Below are 21889 nucleotides of genomic sequence, written 5' to 3' on the forward strand. Positions count from 1 at the left end.
CTACAACATGGAACTAGAAACTCACATGTTTGTTTTAAAAATTATAAACAACATGTTCACTGGAGATTCCACTGAATGACCATCAATGAAAATGACTTTGTTTGTTCTTGCTCCACAAAAAAGAAGAAGCACTTATCTTTTCATTCACACCCCACAAATCACCTACCTTCGTTTCCTTTTGAAGAGAAATAAAAAGAGCTGAGGGAAGGAATTGCATAAGGGTGCATTTCCTTCCCACCCACATGCCCCCCCCCCCCCCCCAAAAAAAAAAAAAAAACTCGTATTCTCTCCATTCCCCACCTTTCTCACCACACAATTATTAAACCAAATTGTTCCCCCACAATGTCCTTCCACCACCTTGGTAAAAACCACGACCACTCATCGACTCTCCCATCAAACACTACTCCCACCCGCACTTCATACTTGACAACTAGAACCTGTTTTCAAAGTGGATTTCCACGTTGTAACAACCTTCATCTTCACTTAGCCAAGAGAATTAAATGCATTATCTTCACATTCCTAACTCCTAACCCCCCTTATTATGTGGTTGACACGCCACCTCCCATTTTATCCAACTAATCTTCCGCCCCCATTCACCCCCCAAAGGAATTCTTGAATTCTAATTATCCTCTTCCGAGCTTTCACCAACACCTTCATATATGATAGTTAAAAAATCGGGATTGAATTTAACATTGAATTGAGAAGGACAATACGACCTCCAAGGCTCACATATTTATTCCCCCAAGTGTTCAATTTTCCACTCAAATTCTCCAACAAAGGCTCCCAACTTGCCAACTTCCTCATATTCACTCCTATCGGTGGCCCCAAATATTAAAAGGGATAGCTCCCTCATAACAATTCAAAAAATCACAAGCTCTATCCATAAAATTTCTACCCACATTCACACCTATCAAACAACTTTTGAAAAAATTAACCTTCAATCTGGATACCATCTCAAAGCTTCCACGGTTGCCTCCCCTATGCACAAAGTATCATCAACATATTGGAGATGTGAAATTACAACCCCCTCACTCCCCACTGCAAAACCCTTAAACATATTTAAATTTACCAAGTTCCTCATCAAACCACCAAAGTCCTCCGCCACCAAAAGAAACAAGAATGGAGATAGTGGATCACCTTGTTTTAAGGCCTCTTTGAATACTAATTTCCTATGTAGGAGTCCCATTCACAAGTATAGAAATATTACCTCAAAACACACAAGCCTTCATATGCTCCACCCACTTATTACAAAACCCCACTCTTCTCAACATATATTTGAAGAAACTCCAATCCACCGAGTCATACACCTTTTCAAAATCAAACATTCATGCTTTAATTTTTTCGCCATCTCAACCACCTCATTAACAACCAATACTCCATCAACCAAGTTTCGCCCCTTTAAAAATGCCGATTGAGATTGAGAGATAACTGAGTTCATCACCCCGACTAATTTTGAAGCCAACAACTTCAAGAGTAACTTGGAGAGACTACCCAATAGAGAGATCAGACGAAAATCCTTAAGGGAGAAAGGATTAGACAAAATTCACACCTCATTTTTCACAAGATACCAAAACTCTTTAAGAAAAGCAAAATCAAAACCATCCGGACCCGGGCTTTTGTTTCCGTCACTTTTAGTCACCACCAATTGGATTTCCTCTATAGAAAAATGAGCAATTAATCCCATATTCTTGATCTCGGTTTGGCTAGATAAAGGTACCCCTTTCAACTTGGGTCTCTCCCAATTATTCGATCCAACATGTCTCCTAAAATACTCCACCACCGCACCTCTAACCGCTTCCGAGGCTTGTAACCACTCACAATCCACTTTAAGAGCTTTCAAACTATTACGGTTGTATCGAGCTTTGACGCACCTATGAAAAGATATTGAGTTTGCATCACCCTCTTTAAACCATTTCAATCTAGATCTTTGCACCAAACTTGCATCTCTACTCTTTAGAAACTTCCACAATTCACCAAACAAAAGCTTTCTACCTTCCACCTCCTCCAAGGATAACATACCTATTCACCTTTCACATCTAACTACGCTATATCCTCCATCAACAACTTAATTATATTATCCATCCCACCATACTCCCCTCTACTCCACTCCTTAAGACTACTTTTCAACCCCTTCAATTTATTTTTCAACACAACTCCCATCCACCCACTTCCATTTTGATTCCCCCAAATATCCTCCTCCACCCTTTTAAATTTTGGATTTTCCTTTCAATAGTTATTAAAGGAAAAAGGTTTGGGACCCCAGTCTGCTTATCCCACCTTTAAGACCAAAGGACAAAGAGACAGACTTCCCCACATATTCACCCACTCGTCCAAAATGAACACCCTATCAATTCGACTTATCGCCACCCCATTAGCATGATACCAAGTGAATTTACGACCCAAAGAATTAACATCTTCCAAATCTAACGCGGTCAAGAACCAATTAAAAAGATTCCTCTCCAAAATTTGACTCGAAGTGTCCTCCACATTTACACCCCTTCTTTCCTCTCTACTACTCACCACATTAAAATTACCCATAATGCACCACACTCCATGCCCCAATTCCTCTCTACTGTTTGTTTTCTTAAAAAGAAAAATTGTTATAAAGGAAAGCAGAATCACATGCTTTTAAATGATAAAAATATATTTTACTAAATTCATAAACAAAAATTAAAATTTCAAGTATAAATAAGTAAAAAATAATAATATTTTAAGAATAAAAAAAAAGTTCCAAACCATCATGTCTTATTTTAAGAGAAAACCACATTTTTATACAACAAAGAAATAAAGCAATTTACTACAAACCAAAGCAACAATAACAGCAACCTAGCTCATTACAATTATTGAAGAATTAATTAATAATAGCAGAAAACAACAATAGCATCCCTCATTGTAACTTACAAGTTTTGAATTATATCTACCAGAGATCTATAGGTACCAAAAATAGCAATAGCAACCCCCACTACAATGATTGAATAATTAATAACCATTTCATACCCAAATCTCTTGTATGCACCTGAAATCTTCAAGTAACAAATTGATGGCACTAAAATTGAAGCTGAGATGCATAATAATGCTCCAACAAGTGACATAAGGTATGCAAATAAAGGAATAGCCACTGCTATAATAAGAGAAATTATTAACAAAGACGTACTAATAATCATATGTGTGAACCTTTTGTTGTAGTAGTTGCATGAAACCTTTATTTTTATGGCATTTATGACTGGAGTAAGCAATAATGCATATTTTGCTATTGGATTAACCAAAGTAGTGTATATTGCCACTTTTGAACTCCATTTTTCTGCTTGGAGGTTCAATGTTACTTGTGATTCAACTTGTTCTCCAAACATTAAGTACCCTAGAATTGCTGCTGCTGCATAGCCAAAAGTGCATGCTAAAAAGCTTACAGATAGGACCTGCCAAAATAGAGAAATTTAGACAATAGTTTAGTGGTTTTACAACTGAAATTGTGGAAAAGAAACAACATTTAGGATTTTAATTCATGTTAACAACTTAATTATGTACCTATAGGCTATAACGTAAGCATTACATCATATTCCTGTATAAGTTATTTCTACAACAAAAGATAAAACAAGTTAAATTATTTTCATAAGCTATCCTAAAGAGTATATGAAAATAAGTTAAAAACAACTTATAATTAATTATAACAACAACCACCAAAGCCTTTTCACATTAAATGAGCTGTCATTATAAATTTAAGGCTTTTATATGTGTTTAGTCCCTGCAAATAGGGGTGATTTAAAAAATGGTCCATGTAATCGTTAATCCTGACAATCTGACCTCCCAAAGTTTAGTCACTTAAAATTTCACCAAATTGTAACAGAGCCACGTCAATAATCTGGTGACATGGCAATCATTAAGTGGGTTAAGGGACAAAATTTTAAGTGATTAAACTTTGGGAGGGCAGGTTGCCACGATTAAGGATTACAGAGACCATTTTTTAAATGACCCCTATTTACAGGGACTAAACACATATAAAAACCTAAATTTAACAATGTTGCAACCCATGCGGCTCAAACTGTTATGTTAGATTCCCTGGCTAAAACATACGGTATTATTAGTGTTTTAAATTTGTATCATTCTAGCGCAATTGTAATCAGCACAAACTTTTTTCTTTTAGAATGGGGATTAATTTAGGGGTGGCAAAATGGACCTAATCCGTCAAGACACGCCGTCCACTTTGTCATCCCTACGTTGATCCATGGTTGACCAAAAGGCTAAATTTATTTTTTTGATTCTTGCTCACTTAAAGATTTATCACATATATATAGTTCACTTTAGACCTAAACATATACGGTACCGACCCTCCTATCATAAAAAAAATATTTAATAACAAACAATGGGGACATATCCGTATCTTATACGTATCAAATACCAACACTCTCTGGATACTTGTGAATACACATCCACGAATTACTTCCTCCGCCTCATTTTAACTGAGCCCTTGGTTCATTTCACACTTATTAAGAAAAAGTATATAAGTGTGTGTGTGAGAGAGAGAGAGATGGTTTTGAATGCATTTATCAACTATTGGTGCATTCTTCTTTATCATTAATTAGTGTTATAATTGTAAAAAAAGTAATTAATATTGTATTGAAAAGTAAAATGGGTCAATTTTCTGGGAAAATATTCTTTTAGGTTAATGATGTTTTACCCCCCGTAATATAGGTCATTTTTTGTTTTCCCCCTGTAAAATATTTTTTTTGATTTACCCCCCTGTAAATTTTTATTTTTTTTGGAATACCCTCCTAATAGGTCATAAAAAAACGAAAAAATTTTGCAAAAAAAAAAATAAAGTCGTTTTTTTATGACCTATTAAAAATATATTTTACAGGGGGTAAATAAAAAAAAAATATTTTACAGGAGGGAAAACCAAACATGACCTATATTAGAGGGGGTAAAACACCATTAACCCTATTTTTTTTACAAATAACTCGGTTATTATGAGACGGAGGGAGTATCAATATTAATTTTTTCTATTTTTAAAAAATATTCGATTGAATACTTATAGGATACTCCACATAAATATTTATAAGAATACTTCACAAATACGAATCTAAGAAAATATGAAAGGTAAAAAAGTGATCTTTATAAGTATTATATTAATGAACTAACTTCTTTATAAAAATAAAAATAAATTATATATTAATGAAGAATGCATATTTTAGAAAATATTTTGCATGCATATAAGCTTTATTAAAAAAATATTAGTGTATCTTGTTAGTGTCGTATCCTTTTTTTTTTCTTTTAAAAACCATGTATCAGTATCGTACCCGCATTCATACTATGTATCTAGGTTTCATAGGTTGATAGGGACGTTGTTGTATGTATGATAGGGATTCGAACCCCAAATTTCCTACTTATTTATGATAAATGTAAATTTTTAGTCACTAAACTACTTGATCAATAAAAAAAAAATGTAATTTTTAAAACCTTCTAATAACAAGTATAATAAACCATTAAAATCCAAATCCTCCTGATAACAATGACAACTATATGTGTGCTTAAGAGTTTTGCAAAACTAGTCCCTACGAGAAAACAAGAAGTTTAATTTTAGAAGGTTATGGTAGATTATTAATTAATTAATTAATTAATGGGTTTTGTGGATTGACAATAAAGTTATTTTCTAATATGAAAAGAGTTCAGAATAAATAATATGAAGTACTATTTCTAAAACAGTATAACCTATTTTATGCTAGAGATTTCATGAAAATAAAATAAAAACTTAAAACATGTCATAAATTATTTTCATAAACTCACATTAGTGTTTATACCAGTAGATAAGTTCAATAAATCATATTAGTTCTAGAAATAGTCACATTAGTGCTTACTTACAGTGGAGAAATGACTTTTATTCCTCATAGAATTGTAGAGTGTAGGCAAAATTGGATGAGCACCATAACAAAAAGCATATAAACTAACAGCAGAAGGTATTCCACTCCAATTAACAAAAACCCTTCCTTTTCCATGAAACCCTATTCCATCAATTGCACCATTCCACAACAATGAAAAGATAAATATTAAAGCAGCTAGAGCACCACCAGCAGATACATAAGACAACAAACTCAAATCCTCTAACAAAACAGTAGGCAAAATAACAAGACCAGCGACCATAGTAAACATTGTTGTTCCACCAATTGTTATATTTGCTATGTGGATTTCTGAATTTGGTACTAGTTTGTTTAGATTGTCTCCTTCTAAAATAAGAAAACCTGTTACAGCTAGATAAAGTTCAACATTCATGATGATTGAAACTATTAATCTCCCTTTGGATCCAAATGCATGTTGACCTATGTCAGCAAATGTTTTGATATTAGGGTCCATGTCCATGCATTTTTTTACCAATGTGCCTGTATAACAACATGCTATGGCTATTGTAAATAGTAGCAATATGCTTAACCATCCTCCAGATGCTAGTGCATAAGGTATTGAAACTATACCAACTCCTGAAATTAGAAAAGAATAAAAACGTTAGTAACAAGTTAATGTCTCAACAATAAAAGCTTAGTTTTCTTTTGGTTTTCAGTTTAATGAAAAAATAAGTTTCATTGCATTGAACCCACTTGGGTTAGCTTGGTGGTAATGGCTTGGGACCTGAGAGTGTGCTCCTCCTCAAAGTTTTAGGTTCGATTCTCTCCGAGACTAATTTAGCTTCTTCAAAAAAAAAAAGTTTCATTGCATTTTTAGTCTCCAAATTTTCACTTGCACACATAATTCGTTTCTCTTTTCAAAATCAAGTTTATTGGTCTCTCGCTCATGTTTTTGGACCAAAAAATAGCGACGAGTCAAGTTATTTATTTATGTGGCATAAAACCGTTAATGTTATTTGGTGGGTCTCTCCTCAAGTGGAGCACACTCAAGTAAAAAGAAAGGGAAATGTTAAAATGTTAATTGGTGTCTTTCGGATATACTATTTCAGGAATCAAGTATAGTAGTATTTGTATTGGAAGTTAAGAGGCCAAAGAGTTGCGAAACCGGCTTTGTTGGTCGTCATGTGCTTGATTCTCTCATATTACAGTTTGTTGAAGTCTGCAACTTCAAGGGTCAGTTCTGCCTCCATTCCAGTATCATGTAGTTATTTGTCTCAGTCTCAGACTGTTCTCAGACTACTATGCTTGAAAGAGCTTTTATGTCTGCTGCTTGGGTCAAGAAGTTGTTGGTACGTGGATCTTGATGCCATGTTGGCGGTCGATCCACTCGTCAACTTATACCCCTTTTTTATCCACACAGATGTTCACTCTTCATTGTTTTTTGTAACATGGTTTTTCTCCCGTACGTGGGTTTGCGTTTGTGATGAATGTTTATTTTGTTAAGATTGATTAGGGTTTCTCCACCTGCATTTTATTATCACAATGTACACCAGGTTGGGTTATACTTGGGTCAGATCTAATGTCCCCCAATCTATGTATCATCGCCAACATGGAGAAAAACCGTGGCTTGTTTAAATTCGTGTTTTATAGAAAAAAAAATCATCGGCACATGTGTTGTACAAAAGAGGATTTTAAATTTCAATCGTCTATATATTTTGATCTATTTTGAAATTATATGAATGTAAATTATTTGATCCTAGCATGAGCCAACCATCAAAATATCTGGTATAGGTTTATCAAACAAATATTAATGCATCATTCTTACAATAAAATACTTACTCTATTTTTAAATTAGATAATAGTCATTTTGGTCCTTAGATGTATAACGAGTAGACACAATAGTCATTTAATGTATCAAAATTCTAAAATAGTTTTTGATTATGCATTCCATTATCAAAATAGTCTATTGCGTTAAAATATTTTTTTAATACCATCATATTAGTCCCTCAATATTCTTAAATAATATCAAAGCAGTCCATATAAGTACGCATACTTATTGTCATATCAATCTTCATAAAAAAAGAGTTATTGTCAACATTAAAGATTATTTTAACGTCAATGACTATTTCAACTAACTGAATGCATAATCATGGACTATTTTGAAATATATATGTCAAAGTTTAACCATATTTAATACTCGCATAAACTACTCTAACCTTTTTTTTATTATGATATAAAAACAAATGTTAGTTTCAAAATACATTAGTCAATAAAAAATTACATTAGAAATGTCAAAACAAATTAATTTTTTTTTCTTTCTAAAACACTAATTTGTTTCCTAAAACATAAATCCATTATTTAAAAAAAAAAAATTTATCCATAAATATCTTGCTGGTATCTCAAAATCAGTAGATTATCTGTTTAGTGGATACTCACATATGTATTGAAAGAATACATATATCATATTTATTCAACAAAAAAAAAACACAAATATCGTATTATATGATATATCCATTTACATCCCAAAATGAAAATATATTTCATAAAAATATGAAGTGCAAAAGTAATAGTTAATACTTAAAAATTAACAATTAAGGGGAGTAAGAAGCAACAAATTAAGGGCATAAGATCAGAATATGGAGAAGAAAAAAGTGGTAATTGGTGATGAAAACAATAAGATAAGAGAGCAAGAAAGGAACCTGAAATAGCATTAACTAGATGGAAGCAAGTCTTGAATAAAGAAGTGTTACCCACATGAACCATGTGGTATTGATCCTCAGTTTCTGCCACCACAACCCCATTTGAACCATTCACTTGGTACACTATTTCATCATCCAAAAGTGGTACTGCAATGGAGGAACATCCATCACCTTGCTCTTCAGCCATGTACTACAAATCCAGTAGATGGACGTGTCTTGTAATTTATGACTGCTTGCTGGATATTTGACCTTTCCCTCTCCCTTTTATAATGAGTTCAGAAGGGTTAAAGTCTTCAACATATTTTTCAAATCCACTTGGGACTTTGGAGTGTCTCAATATCTTATGTTCGATTATCTCCGGTGTAAATTTCGATAGGCTAGTTTAACATCTTAAAAAACAAATGGTGGAATGCAAAATCAATTTTTTCTGGTTAACTCTTTCCAAATAAACTTCTACTAATTTGTTTTAGAAAATGGATAGAAACCCAACTCAACCAAACACCATTTTTTTTTCTACCACTAATTTAATGTATACAATACTAGAAACTAAAAATGGATATTAAAGTCCCAAGTTCTAGTTCAATGTGTCAAATAAAGCCGAAATTGATAAGCTAGACGTTGTGATTAAGATTCGAATCCCAACTTTCTTCACATATGTGTGTGAGTTTTCGGTAGTTATTGTCATTTTGTCTATCTGCAAAATAGAAAATTTAATTTTATATTTTGTTGGCTATTCAAAAAACAATTAAGTTTGGGGTTATGATGACAGATATTTGACGTTATTTTGGCTAGAGTTTGAGAGGAGTTGTTTATAGTTTATGAGATATTTCGTATTGTTTTCAATTGATTCCATGAAATTATATTTTTTTCTTCTCGAAATTAGCAATTCCAAAGGCGTTTTGAGTCATTTTGGTGATAAATCATGTAAATCGGCAAATCAAGACATCACATGGAGTTATGCAGGCAAGAGAATGAATAGCACAAGGGTTCAAGAAGATTTTTTAAGGCAATACAATGTGAAGATTTTTTAAAGCAATACAATGTGGAGTCCCAAGAAACGACATTTCCGGCCAGTTTCCTTCCATGTGCGCCTTAAGGTGCGCCTCTTGCGCCGCAGGCGTATACAAGTGTCCATAAGACGCAATGTTTCTATCCTATATATGAGTCCTAGAAAGCACCCCATGCGCATGACTCCACAAAGCTTGTTAACCAGTTTTAAACTTTCCTATATATATAGAGACCCTTGCAAACACTTTTTCTTAAACTACTACTTAAATTGAGCACGTAATTAAATAATGAAACCCCTTTATTGCTTTCTGTTTTAAATAAGTTAAGTGAATTGCTAAGTTGACGACAATTCTCATGGAAACGTAAACTTACTACTTTATTACTTTTCTATGGTTTGGTACACTTGTCAAAGTTGTCATCATTTCTCATCATGTTTGGTAGTTTTATTCTAACTTTCCCTTTGAGGAGATTTCTATAAGGACATGGGATTATGGAATTCCCTAATCTTGTTGTTGAATAGTCCTTTAGAAGATAACTTCTTCTATAAGAATCTCGGAGATTGAGGCCGGTTAGTAATCTTTTGATAATAACATGGAGAGAGGGACCATTCTGGTATCCAATCTATACTCGGAATATGTTTAGAAGATCAGGTGTCATGGCAATGATGGTGTATACACGGTTATCCACGATTGATGTTGGAGCTACGCAATCAGTTCCTAAATTATGGGTTCGTCATTGACCGTCACGATTGGAATTCATATCATAAGTAACCTTTAATGGTTGATGCTGCCACAATGGGCTTCTAATTGGCCACGGTTGTATGTATGTCGTTTTGGTTGTTTCCACCATTCACAGTCATAGGCACATCGATCTGGTTTCTAGTTGTTGGCTCATCATATATGGGAGGAAGTAACCAATAGTGCAAACAACATTGCTTGTTGTCTTTCTTCTAGGACCCATTTGATCAAAGGATGATCGAAGAGTGATTTTATCATTTCTTTTTTATCGGATCATTATTATAAACAAATATTTTATTTTCCGATTCTTTGAATAATTGATATATCTGATTTATAAAATAGTCTAGATTCATAAATCTAAAAATGAATCTTTGTCACCATCAATGATCATCGAATGAAGTAATTGTCATAACCGTATCAAAGATGTTTGCCATTGTCACCAACCTGGTCGACGTGTTGTTCTTTCTAATCGTTGTAAACTTGCTAGCGACGTCTTGACTTGGTCAAGCCATACGAGATGGGTCATCTATTTGATGCATTATTGGAATTCTACGTGTGGATGATTGGTCATTAATATTGGAATAACCTACTACGATTTTCTTACTAATCTACTATAGATTTTTTTTTTTTTGAGAGAATCTACTATAGATTTTTTGACACGTTTAGAGTACTATAAAAGGATATAGATTTTTTATTTTATTTACCTTATTAAGGTGACTATCTCTGTGCTTTGTATTGTATAATAATATATATTTTTCAATTACATGTAAATTTAAACGTGTTAAAAAAATTAAAATAGTAAAATTAATTTGAAACTTGTGTATTTTATATTAAATATATAGTTTTTTAATAAATAATTGTTTTTTAATAATAAGCTACTACTTTTAGTTGCTTTAACATTTGTATTAATATTGCATATGTTAGACAAATCTTTATAATGTTTATAATAACTAAATTTGAAATAATTTGTAATTAAAAAGTTTAACTAAAACAGACATTTTGTTTTCAATTTTTTTATAATAATAGAGTATATTTGAAAAAGAATTGAGTTCTTAAAGATAAATTTGTTCAAAAAATAGTTCAAATAAAAAATAGTAAAAAGTTATTTAACATTAAAGTTGACTTTATACAATGATATAGATGACAAAATTCATTTGTATTTCTTATTCCTATATTGAGTCTTGGCAAAGATAAATCAATAAATTCCAAACAACAAAAAAACATCGGTATACGAGTCGTATTTTGTTTTGTGGACAGTGATGTCAAATAGATAGTGTCTTGTACGTTGTCTTTTGATAGCAATTCATTCACAAAAAAGATTTAATTTTAGTGTAGCATCTCTTTCCCTAGCAAGCAATATGTAAACACAACCAACTCTTTGACATATGAAATTATGATTGAAAGCTTTTCCGGGCTACGTTGATCAGCAGACTTATCAATAAGAGAATATAAATTTTAGTATTTAATATAGTAATATTAAACTTTTGAGTTAACATTTCAAGTATAAAATTGGGAATATTATTATCTTAAAAAAATAAAATTGAACAAGCCAAAATAGATATTTATTAACAACTAAATAGGAGTCTCTCCAGCATAAGGTGTACCAGAGAGATTACATAAAGTTTACAAAATTACAAACTAAACAAAAGCAACATCAACCAATGCCCAAACAAGCTAACGAGTCTTGCCACCAAAGTAATTGCGGAAAATTTTGGCGAGCACGAGAACCACTTGTAGAGTGAGAGAACTGAATAAAATGATCCATAATATTATTAGGATCCATCGAATTAAAACCAATCCAAGACTGCACTTGCATCCACAGGTAATTGAATAAATTGCAATGAAGGATGAGCTGATTCTATGTGACCGCAACCACTAACACAAAAATGATACTCTGTTGAAATAATGCCTCGTCGAGCCAAGTTATCCATATTCGGTAATCGGCTACACAAAAGGCGCCAAGTACAAATAGACACCTTCAACGTAACCTGTTTATGTGAAACGTTGTCCAAGACCGTATCCAATTGATGATCCTTCTGATGAGTGAGCAACTAATAGGCACCACGAAGAGTGTAACCATCACCTTGATTGGGAATCCACTTCCATTCATCTAGAGTATTAGCTTGTAAAATGATATCAAGTAAAATAGCCCTACACTCACCCACCATCTCCTCCTCTAATGCAAAGAACTGACGCCGCCATTTTCAAGCTTCACCCCCTTCCCCCAACCTAAGGAAAACATCTTAGCAACCGACTTCGTCTAATAATCAGACAAAAGGTAAAGTCGATCAAATCTCTCACACAAAGGCACCTCCCCCACCCAACTATCTGTCCAAAAAAGAGTATTAACACCATTATCCACCTTCCTCCTCACACTATTGGCAAACCACCTATCCTCCTCTCCCCCCCATCCCATCACGGATGCGCCCCACCTCCCTCCACCAGGATGCGACTCATCACAGATCCACAAAAAAGATAGTAACGCCCCTCGCCTTACTATCTTAAAAAGTAATACAGAAAATAAGGGGGATATATGCCAAAAAAGGTGTGTTATTTGAACAACCATTTATATAATAACTTTTAATACAACCATAGATTTACAAATAAAACTAAATATTGTTACGAAAACCAAAGCAATAAAGAGAGAAAGTAAAAACATAACATGAGTATGAGAAAGAATGTTGTCACAAACTTTATAATGAATTGGTTGTACAGATATCATTTCTCTATGCCAAAACCCTTTTAAAATAACATAATCTAAAATCATTAACTTGTTCATGACACAATCATTTTTGAGACCTTTAGGACCTCATTTCACCAAGTGACATATTAAATATTGTGCATTATATTGATAAATTTATCGAGCACAATGATTCTCCTCTCTAAAGATATGTGAAACTATGAAATCAATGTTTTTTGTTATATAAATAAAATTGAGCACACTCATCTCCTTAAATACTTAGGGTGTGTTTGGTTGCGAGAGAAAGTTGAGAAATGAGAAATAAGCGAGTGAGAGAGAGATGTTGATTGTTTTTATATATACCAAATTACCTTCGCAATCAAAAGATCCTAAAGTATCTAAAAAAAAATATTTAATCTTTTATTCAAATTTATTTTAATTGAGTAATTAAGTTAATTCATATTTTTATTCAATTTAATATTAATTAAATGAACTAATATAATTGTAATTATGATTTTTATTTTCTTAGAGAATAATTAAGTTTTTTATATAATCTAAAAAATAACTAACTTTGTTTGGTAAGAAAAAACATAAGCAAATTTTTGGCTGACATTCTGCACGTTGAACATTGTATATTTTTTCGGGCATTCAACATGTGTTACAAAGCTTTATCACGTTCCATATACTAATTGAAAGAAAGAAGAAAAAGCTTTATCACATTGTCCTCGGCAAAGATTGAAGGGTCCCCACAATTTTGTTAACCCAAGAAATACTAAGTAACCGTTTAGATTAGGTTTATTTTGAGTTTAAGTAAAATAACTTATGAAATAAATAAATTTTTATACTAATTTATAAATTTTACTAATAAAAATTGTATCTTTATAAACTAATTTTTCACAAACATTTACAAAAAGATTATATTGTATGACCCATTTATAAACTGTTTATATCTCAAGCACTTCAATTGATTTCTCTCAAAAAAAAAACACTTCAATTGAATTAATTTATACAATCATACTCGTAGATTGATCAAGGCATTGAACGTTTTAGATTGGAAGACGTGATTTATTGTAGTCTATTCATATACATGGTTGTGCTTTGCTAATTTTTTTTGCATAATGTATCCTAATTTTGCAGGAAAACTTGCAGCACATAGGTTTTAAATTTAATTAGTTTTTCTTCGTGTAAGCATTCCTTTTAAGAGCTTAGACTTGATTGACAAACACTTGCCTTGTACAGAATTTTCAGTCATATAATGAGAATGGATGAAATTTGGAAATATGCATGTACCATATAGTTGAAACTTTAGATGGCCTCCGCAAATTATTAGACTAATCACCAACCCATTCTTTCCTCATTTGATTCCACGTTATCTCAGCTGCACGAAAAGAAGAATATGCTTTGGGGAAGACAAACCCTCTTTAGGAACACAAACTATCTTTAAAATGATGTAACAAGTTTGCATCTCGTACAATGATTTTCCCTTAAATAAGGTTTGGTAAAAGCTTTATTCCTAGATGACAAATTAAGCAACAAAATAAATACAAGATTAATTTGAATTCATCACAAGACAATTTGTTAAGTATAAAATCCAACACTAATTACAAATCTAAACATATGAATCAAGCATAAACAAAAAGGAGAAGTAGTTCCAATGAAGGTGAAAGTGGGAGATCATATCATACTCCAAGTTACATGATTTAAATATCTTGGTTCCATGATATAAAATGACGGAGAAATAGAAGCAGATGTAAATCATCATATTGAAGTTGAGTGGTTGAGATGAAGAATAGCCTTAGAGTTTTATGTAATGAGAAAATACCGCTTAAATTTAAAGGAAAATTATATCGGACAACAGTCAGACCGGCGATGTTGTGTATGGTAAGTATGTTGGGCGGTTAAGAACCAACAAGAGAATCAAGTAAGTGTAGCGGAGATGAGGATGTTGCGTTGGATGAGTGGTAAGACAAGACGGGATATGATTAGCAATGACGTCATTAGACAGAGTTGAGGTAGCACCTATAGTAGAAAAGATGGTAGAAAATAGGCTTAGGTGGTTTGGACATGTAGATAAAAGACCGTTGGATGTTGTAGTACGAAGAGTAGATCAGATAGAGGAGAATCATATTAGATGAGGCAGTGGAAGATATAGAAAAACTAGAAGAGAAACTATTAGAAAAGATTTAGAGACTAATGAGTTTGATCCAAATGTGATTTCATATAGAATATTATGGCGTAATTTGATCCATATAGTCGATCCCACTTAGTAAGATAAGACTTGATTGTTGTTGGAGATAGATATAGATCCCAAAAAGAAGAGCTGAGATGGTGTTGATTTTGCACTTAAATCGGGCAGGAGTGCAACAGAAGGGAAGCCACGGGTATGGATGGGTAGGCTTCAAAAAGAGACAACGATTCTCATAAAATATTGTTTTTGAAAATTAAAAAAAAAAAAAAAAAAAACAACAAAATGAAGTGAACTTTTTTTTGGTTACAAAGCTAACAAAGAAAAAAAAAGAAACAAAGAAGAAAACTAAGTCCTCAGGAACAAAGTTCCGGTAGCATCATTTCGAAGGAGAGGTCGAAGATCATCAGGTGGTGACGAGTGAAGCAGGAAGTTAGCATCGGATGTTGCCCCTAACTTGGCAAAATAGTCTGCACAATGGTTATCTTCACGAAGAGTATGACGTAGCGAAACATTCATCTGAGAAAGCTTATCTTTGATGTCCTGAATGAGAGCAGCATGAACATGATACTTCGATGTATTGCTGGATATGAGGTTGATGGAGAGAAGAAAATCCGAGTAACATACCAACTCTGTGGTGCAAATGAAGTGAACTTACGACTGCCTATGTGGTGCAAATAGATTTGGAATAAGGATGACATCATTTTGTGCAACGTATAGAGGTCAATGAGAGTCATATTTATGCTTTAATATTAAAATGTTACACACATATATGTGTTGCCTACACTACTTAAAATTCCTGAATCCATCTTAACACCGATATTATACATGAATTAAATCCATAAACTGATGTCTTAGCTTAGCATATGTCCTCAGACATAATTTCTATTTCAGCCCACCAAAGAGGGGATGATTTTGGAGTTGCTCCATCAGGCCCCATATCAGTAATCTCCTTCAATTTAGATGTAATCTCTTTCATTGATGACCTTGTTTCTTGATCAAGATCTACACAATTGTTAATCACTTCACACCATTTCTCAATTTCATCATCTTTCAAAGAGTTCAACCTTGTATCAACCATCTCTCTCAATGGTTGTCCTCTTATATATTCTCCAGCCCAATCTGTTTGAGAGCCATTTTCCACTGCATATGGAATTTTTCCTGTTATCAACTCAAATAATATTACACCAAAACTATATACATTGTCCTTTACTTCTTCTGCTGAAGTTTTTTCGTAACGGTTCTTTGTATCAACTTTGTCGGTGCAGAAACTAAGGTCTGATATTTTAGCAGCATAATCTTCAGTTAGGTATATAGAAGAAGATAACAGATTTCTGTGGGAAATGGGTGGTGTGAGATTATGCATGTGGTCTAGACAGTAAGCTATTCCCATAGCTATCCTCTTTCTCATTCCCCAGTCTAGCTCTTCTGCTTCTCTAACTGCAATATATACATGAATGGTGCAACTTAAAACAATATCTAAAAGCTTAGTAAAATTTACATAATCATTTTCAATTAGAATTAAATATGTTTTTGTTCCCTAAAAATATATCGCTTTTTGATTTTGGTCCTTGTTATTTTATTTTAGTCCCCGTAAAAAAATTCATGTTGAAATTTGTCATTGTAATACGTGTGTAATTGCAAATCCTGCAACCTATGAAGCGCGGACATTCCTCGGATTAGACGTGTCTTGGTGTCAGACATGTGTCGTGTCCGACACCGATACTTGTAATTACACTGAATTGTATGATTTTTTCAAATTATTAGCTCTGTCGGCGTGTCAGTGTCCGTGTCGTGTCCGTATTCGTGCTTCATAGCCTGCAACTAAATTGTGAACATAACAGGACTTACTATGTAGATGCTCAAACAGCGTTCCATTCGGAGCATACTCAAAAACCATCATCCTTGTGAATGGCTTATTCTCTTCACAATAACCAATAAGATTCACAAAATTCTTGTGGTTCAACCTTGATAACATCTCAATCTGAAAGACAAAAAGTAAAAACAACAAAAAAAATTAAAACCAGATCAGAAAATGTGTGATTCATTTGCTATATTTGTTGCCTTTGAATACCTTCTTTCGGAACTGAGCTTGCATATTTTTTGACCAGTCTAGTGATGAAGTCGCGGCAGAGGATACAACGGCTATCTCAACTCCACTTGAAAGAGTTCCCTTATAGATGGTTTCATCTTGTAGAGAACCAATAATGTTGCTGAAATCTTCACAAGCTACTTCGAGTTCACCTCGTTTAAGACTTGGAATACCTGAATCGTGCATTTTTAGATCAACAACTCAAGTTCAAAAGAATAAAGATACGAAAATGCTAATAGAGAAACACACGAGGAAGAGACGGCCCTTGTTTGGATAAACAATTTAACTAAGCGTTTATCATATAAATGCTTTTTTATATAAACTATTTCTATACCAAATATAAAATAAAGTCAAACTGTTTTCACATAAGTTATTTTCATAAGCTATCACGATGTGTTTATCGAAATAATAAACTGAAAAGATGAATCAAGTATCAGAAATTACCTGTTACAAATGCTTTTCGAAGCTGGCCACTCAACCCTGTGGTCCAAGGTTTGACAGTTACAACCTTACTACTTCTGAAGCAAATGAAAACCATGAATGACACCAAAACAAGGAATGAGAATCCTCCAACTGTTGACCATATAACAACAGAATGATGCTTTGGGTTTGAACTTTGTGAATTCATTTGGTTTGAAGATGGAGCTGGGGAAGGTGCAGAAATCCAACTAGAATGTGGTGGTGTAGATAGAACTGTAGGGGAAGGTGATATCACAGGTGAAGGTGAAGGTGAGGATGATGGTGAAGGGGAAAGTTCTGGTGATGTTAATAGTGATGGAAGAAAAAATGATGGTGAATTTGAGGGACTTTCTGATGGAGAAACTGGTGAAGGTGTTGGTGATGATGAAGGTGAAGGATTCTCTTTGTGATCAAAACTCTTGGCAGAATTTGATGTTTGTAGAAGTTTTCTATTGTATGGTATATCCCCTTGTTGGCCAAAGTGCCTGTCACAAGCAGTGAATATCTTAAAATTAATGCTTGTAATGGTGAATTGAATCTTATTATAAAGAGTATTGTTGTTCACAGATTTGATTTGGCTGAGAAACACGAGTAATTTATCAAATTAAATAAGGAAATACACCTAAATTTTCCTTTAATTAAATTTAATTCTTTAATACATGATTCTTTTCATAACGTTGTTGATTTTATTCATATAATTTTGTTGCCATAAATGAAGAAATATGAGATCCTAGAATTATATATTCGATCATGTTTCTTATTAGTAATAGAAAAGAGGTTTTATTTCTAAAAAAAAAAAAAAGAGGTTTTATTAATAGAATAATTACAAATATAATTCTTTTAAAAAAAATTACAAATATAATTATTTGAAAAAGAGATGAATAATATCTAAAATATTATAAAGTAATAATAGATTAGTCAAACCAATGAATAATCACAAATATCAATGAAATTAATTACAAATATAATTATTCTATCATATATAATGTTTTTTGTTGTTGCATTTTTTTTTATTGAATCACCATTTTAGGTCCATTAATTACCGATGGCTAACATTTTTCTTTGTTGTTGCGTTTTTATTTTTTGTTGTTGCGTTTTTCATGTTAATTAAAGTAATAATATCTAAAATATTAGTATAAAGTAATACTAATAGGTTAGTCAAACCTATGAATAATGACAAACATCAATAAAATTAATTACTAATAATTACAAATATAATTATTCTATCATTTGTAACGTTTTTGTTGTTGTATTTTTTTTTATTGAATCATCATTTTAGATCCATTAACTACCGATTGCAGATATTATTCATCCCTCATATTTCTTCATTTATGGCAACAAAATCATATTAATGAAATCATAAAAATAATTATGTTTAATTCCTTAAAAGGATTAAAGAATTAAATTTAATTAAGGAAAATTTAGGTGTATTACCTTATTCAATTTTAGATTTGAAATTCCTCGCCAGTTAACTGCCGAAGTTTTCCTCGGCTGCAGCCGGTTCTTTAAAATTTTGGCAGTTAACTGTCGATGAACATTTGAGTAATTTACTCGTGTTTCTCAGCCAAACCAAATGTATCAACAACAATTCTCTATTATAAATGGTACGATATATCAATAAAAATATGACATGTTTTAGTAAAGGCTTAATTGCACTTTTGGACCCCTATCTTTCCAAAAGTTGCGGTTATGGACTCTTAACTAATTTAAATACAAAACAGCCTCTTATGTTTTGATTTTTTGGCAGTTTTGGACCCCCAGTCCATTGTTGACTCGGTCAACGCTGACGTGGCACCATAAGTGAGGTGCCACGTGTCAATTTTTTTTATTTATGAACAGTGTTTTTTCTTATGAAATGTTGATTTTGATTAAAAGTATAAGTGTTGATGTTGGTGACTTTCAAATTATAACAAATTGTTAAAAAAAAATCATGTTTATCATTTTCAATGCCACAAATGAAAATGTTTGTGATCATGACTTTCCAATTGTAAAAAATCATGTTTATCATTTTCCTTAACAATATAAAATATATATATATATATATATATATATATATATATATATAAAAACTTTTTAATTTAACAAAAACAAATATAATATAAATTCTTATATTTTTCAATAACCTGCAAATTTTTCAAATAATTTTTTTCCACCAACGTTGCTAAAAGTACATATAATAGTTACTTAAATATTGTTTCCAACAAAAATATTTTTTTGTCTAAAAAGCCTGACTTTTTGTGTGTGAGTTTTGTAGAGTTGAGTATTGAAGAACTGACATTTCAACCATATTATTTTACACTATTAATATGTACGAACAATAGAATTTTTAACAATAAAGCTTCTTCGATTCTTAAGTTGGTAGATAACGTTAAGCAGCTTTCTTTTTTTTGGTTAAAAGCAAATTCTAAGCTTGCAGATAACCTTCATACTTGGATACTTGATGTCAGTTCTTATAAGTATAGAATATAGATCTATTGAATTGGACCTTTCAAGCAGCTGATACTTGAATAATTTTAAGCTTAACTAGTTTCCTTTATATTATCCAATTTTCTACTGTTTAAACTACTTTATTTTTTACTCAAAAAGATACTACTTTATTTTAATTGGATTTGTTAACCAAACCCACATCGTGGTAAACACTTAGGAATTGCCAAATCCCTTAAAAAAAAACTTAGGAATTGCCAACAAACCAAATACTCTACCAAATCGATACATCAAATGAACAAAATTCAAAATATTGAAATTGAATCTTTTTGACCAAAACGGTTAATGAACCCTTTTTTTTTCTATAAAAAAAACCAGTATCTCCGTTCCTAAATATATAAGACTATTTTAATAAAAAAACGGAAATTAAGAAATGTGGTTGTTGAATTAATTTTGTTGACAATTGCTATTGTTTTACATGTTTATCCTTTGTAAGAGAGAATTACTTAATATTTTCAAGGAGTATTTATTAAAGATGGCAGAAAAACATGTAACATAAATAAGGATAAGGATGTACTTGTAAAGAAATATATTAATACACAATGAAATTTGAAAAGGGTCTTTTAAAAAGGGATGTAGAAAAAATTCAAAAGTGTGGGAGTTCTAGAGAACAAAGGTGGTCAAAAAGATTCAATTTCAATATTTTGAATTTTGTTCTTTTGATGTATCAATTGTCTTGAAAAGCTAAAGTGAGAATTTATTAACAAAGTAAAATTTGACTAAGGTAAAATTATTCGAGTAATATGTTCAATAGGAAAACTATATTGAATATTGTTTGAGTAATATATCAAAGAGAAAATCAAAACCACATGAGAAGAGGGTGTTATTACTTACAAGGCCACAATATTTCCATGAGAACATTCCACTCCAAACCAAAAGCATGGATCAATGACTCCTTCACCATTCCAGTTCAATAATTTCTTCATTTTTTCAAGTGTCAAACCTGCATATCACAATTCAAGCACACATCATATCTGAAATTAATTCTCCTAATATCTTACAATCTTTGAATTATATAAAGAAAAAGAAAACAAAGGAAAAAAAAAAACGAAAGAATAAATTATTGCACTTCATTTTCTATCATTACCTTGGCTGGTTAGAGACAAACTATGACCTAGTGTGACTCCAATTACCACCATGCAGCAGAATATTATGAATCTCCACACTTCTTTCATTGTGAGAACAAAGAGTTACTTCTGAAACAATGAATAATATCATAATATAAACAACATAATATGAGTGATGAGTAAGAAAAAATTTAGATATAAATAAAACGAACTTTTATTATTGATTTTGTATTTGGCTTTTGCGGCGATCAATGGCACGTTTGCATTAATTCACCGTTTCATAGTATTGAAATGAATTGTGTCATCTGTTTAGAGAAGTCACCAACTCAATCCCATGTCTCTTTATATATGCTTTATTATATATGTTAGAAGCAATGTAGGCACGTGCTAACCATGCATTTTATGATGGAATTTTTTATCACTATATTTGTATTATTAGCTTTTAGCAAATCTAATAGCTATATTGCACCTATATACAACTTGCGATAAACTTATCAATATAATAATGAAGTGCTAGTTTGGATTTATTTATTTTTTTACAAAAAATCGAAACTTATGAAATAAATATGGTAGAGACTAATTTCACCAAAAATTATTTACACAACACAATATATTTATTGTAATTGACATGTCATCACATCACATGT

At 32.0% G+C, this 21889-nt stretch overlaps 2 protein-coding genes across 2 annotated transcripts; both read right to left on the minus strand.

Annotated features, from left to right (window-relative positions):
- Positions 1–2891: 2891 nt before the first annotated feature.
- Positions 2892–8717, minus strand: LOC25490975 (amino acid transporter AVT1I). Its single transcript, XM_039832043.1, has 3 exons — positions 8582–8717; positions 5857–6467; positions 2892–3416 (listed from the first exon to the last, which is right to left on the minus strand). Exons 1-3 carry the CDS (start codon positions 8715–8717, stop codon positions 2898–2900), a joined length of 1266 nt encoding a protein of 421 aa, XP_039687977.1. The 3' UTR covers positions 2892–2897.
- A 7140-nt stretch (positions 8718–15857) lies between these two features.
- Positions 15858–21580, minus strand: LOC25490976 (inactive receptor-like serine/threonine-protein kinase At2g40270). The gene is made up of 7 exons (XM_013604889.3): positions 21455–21580; positions 21263–21371; positions 21010–21118; positions 17677–18176; positions 17215–17405; positions 16992–17124; positions 15858–16580 (listed from the first exon to the last, which is right to left on the minus strand). Exons 2-7 carry the CDS (start codon positions 21348–21350, stop codon positions 16000–16002), a joined length of 1602 nt encoding a protein of 533 aa, XP_013460343.1. The 5' UTR covers positions 21351–21371; positions 21455–21580; the 3' UTR covers positions 15858–15999.
- Between the last annotated feature and the right edge of the window lie 309 nt (positions 21581–21889).

The sequence above is a fragment of the Medicago truncatula genome, chromosome 3 (genome assembly GCF_003473485.1).
Source record: "Medicago truncatula cultivar Jemalong A17 chromosome 3, MtrunA17r5.0-ANR, whole genome shotgun sequence".
Lineage (NCBI taxonomy): Eukaryota > Viridiplantae > Streptophyta > Magnoliopsida > Fabales > Fabaceae > Medicago > Medicago truncatula.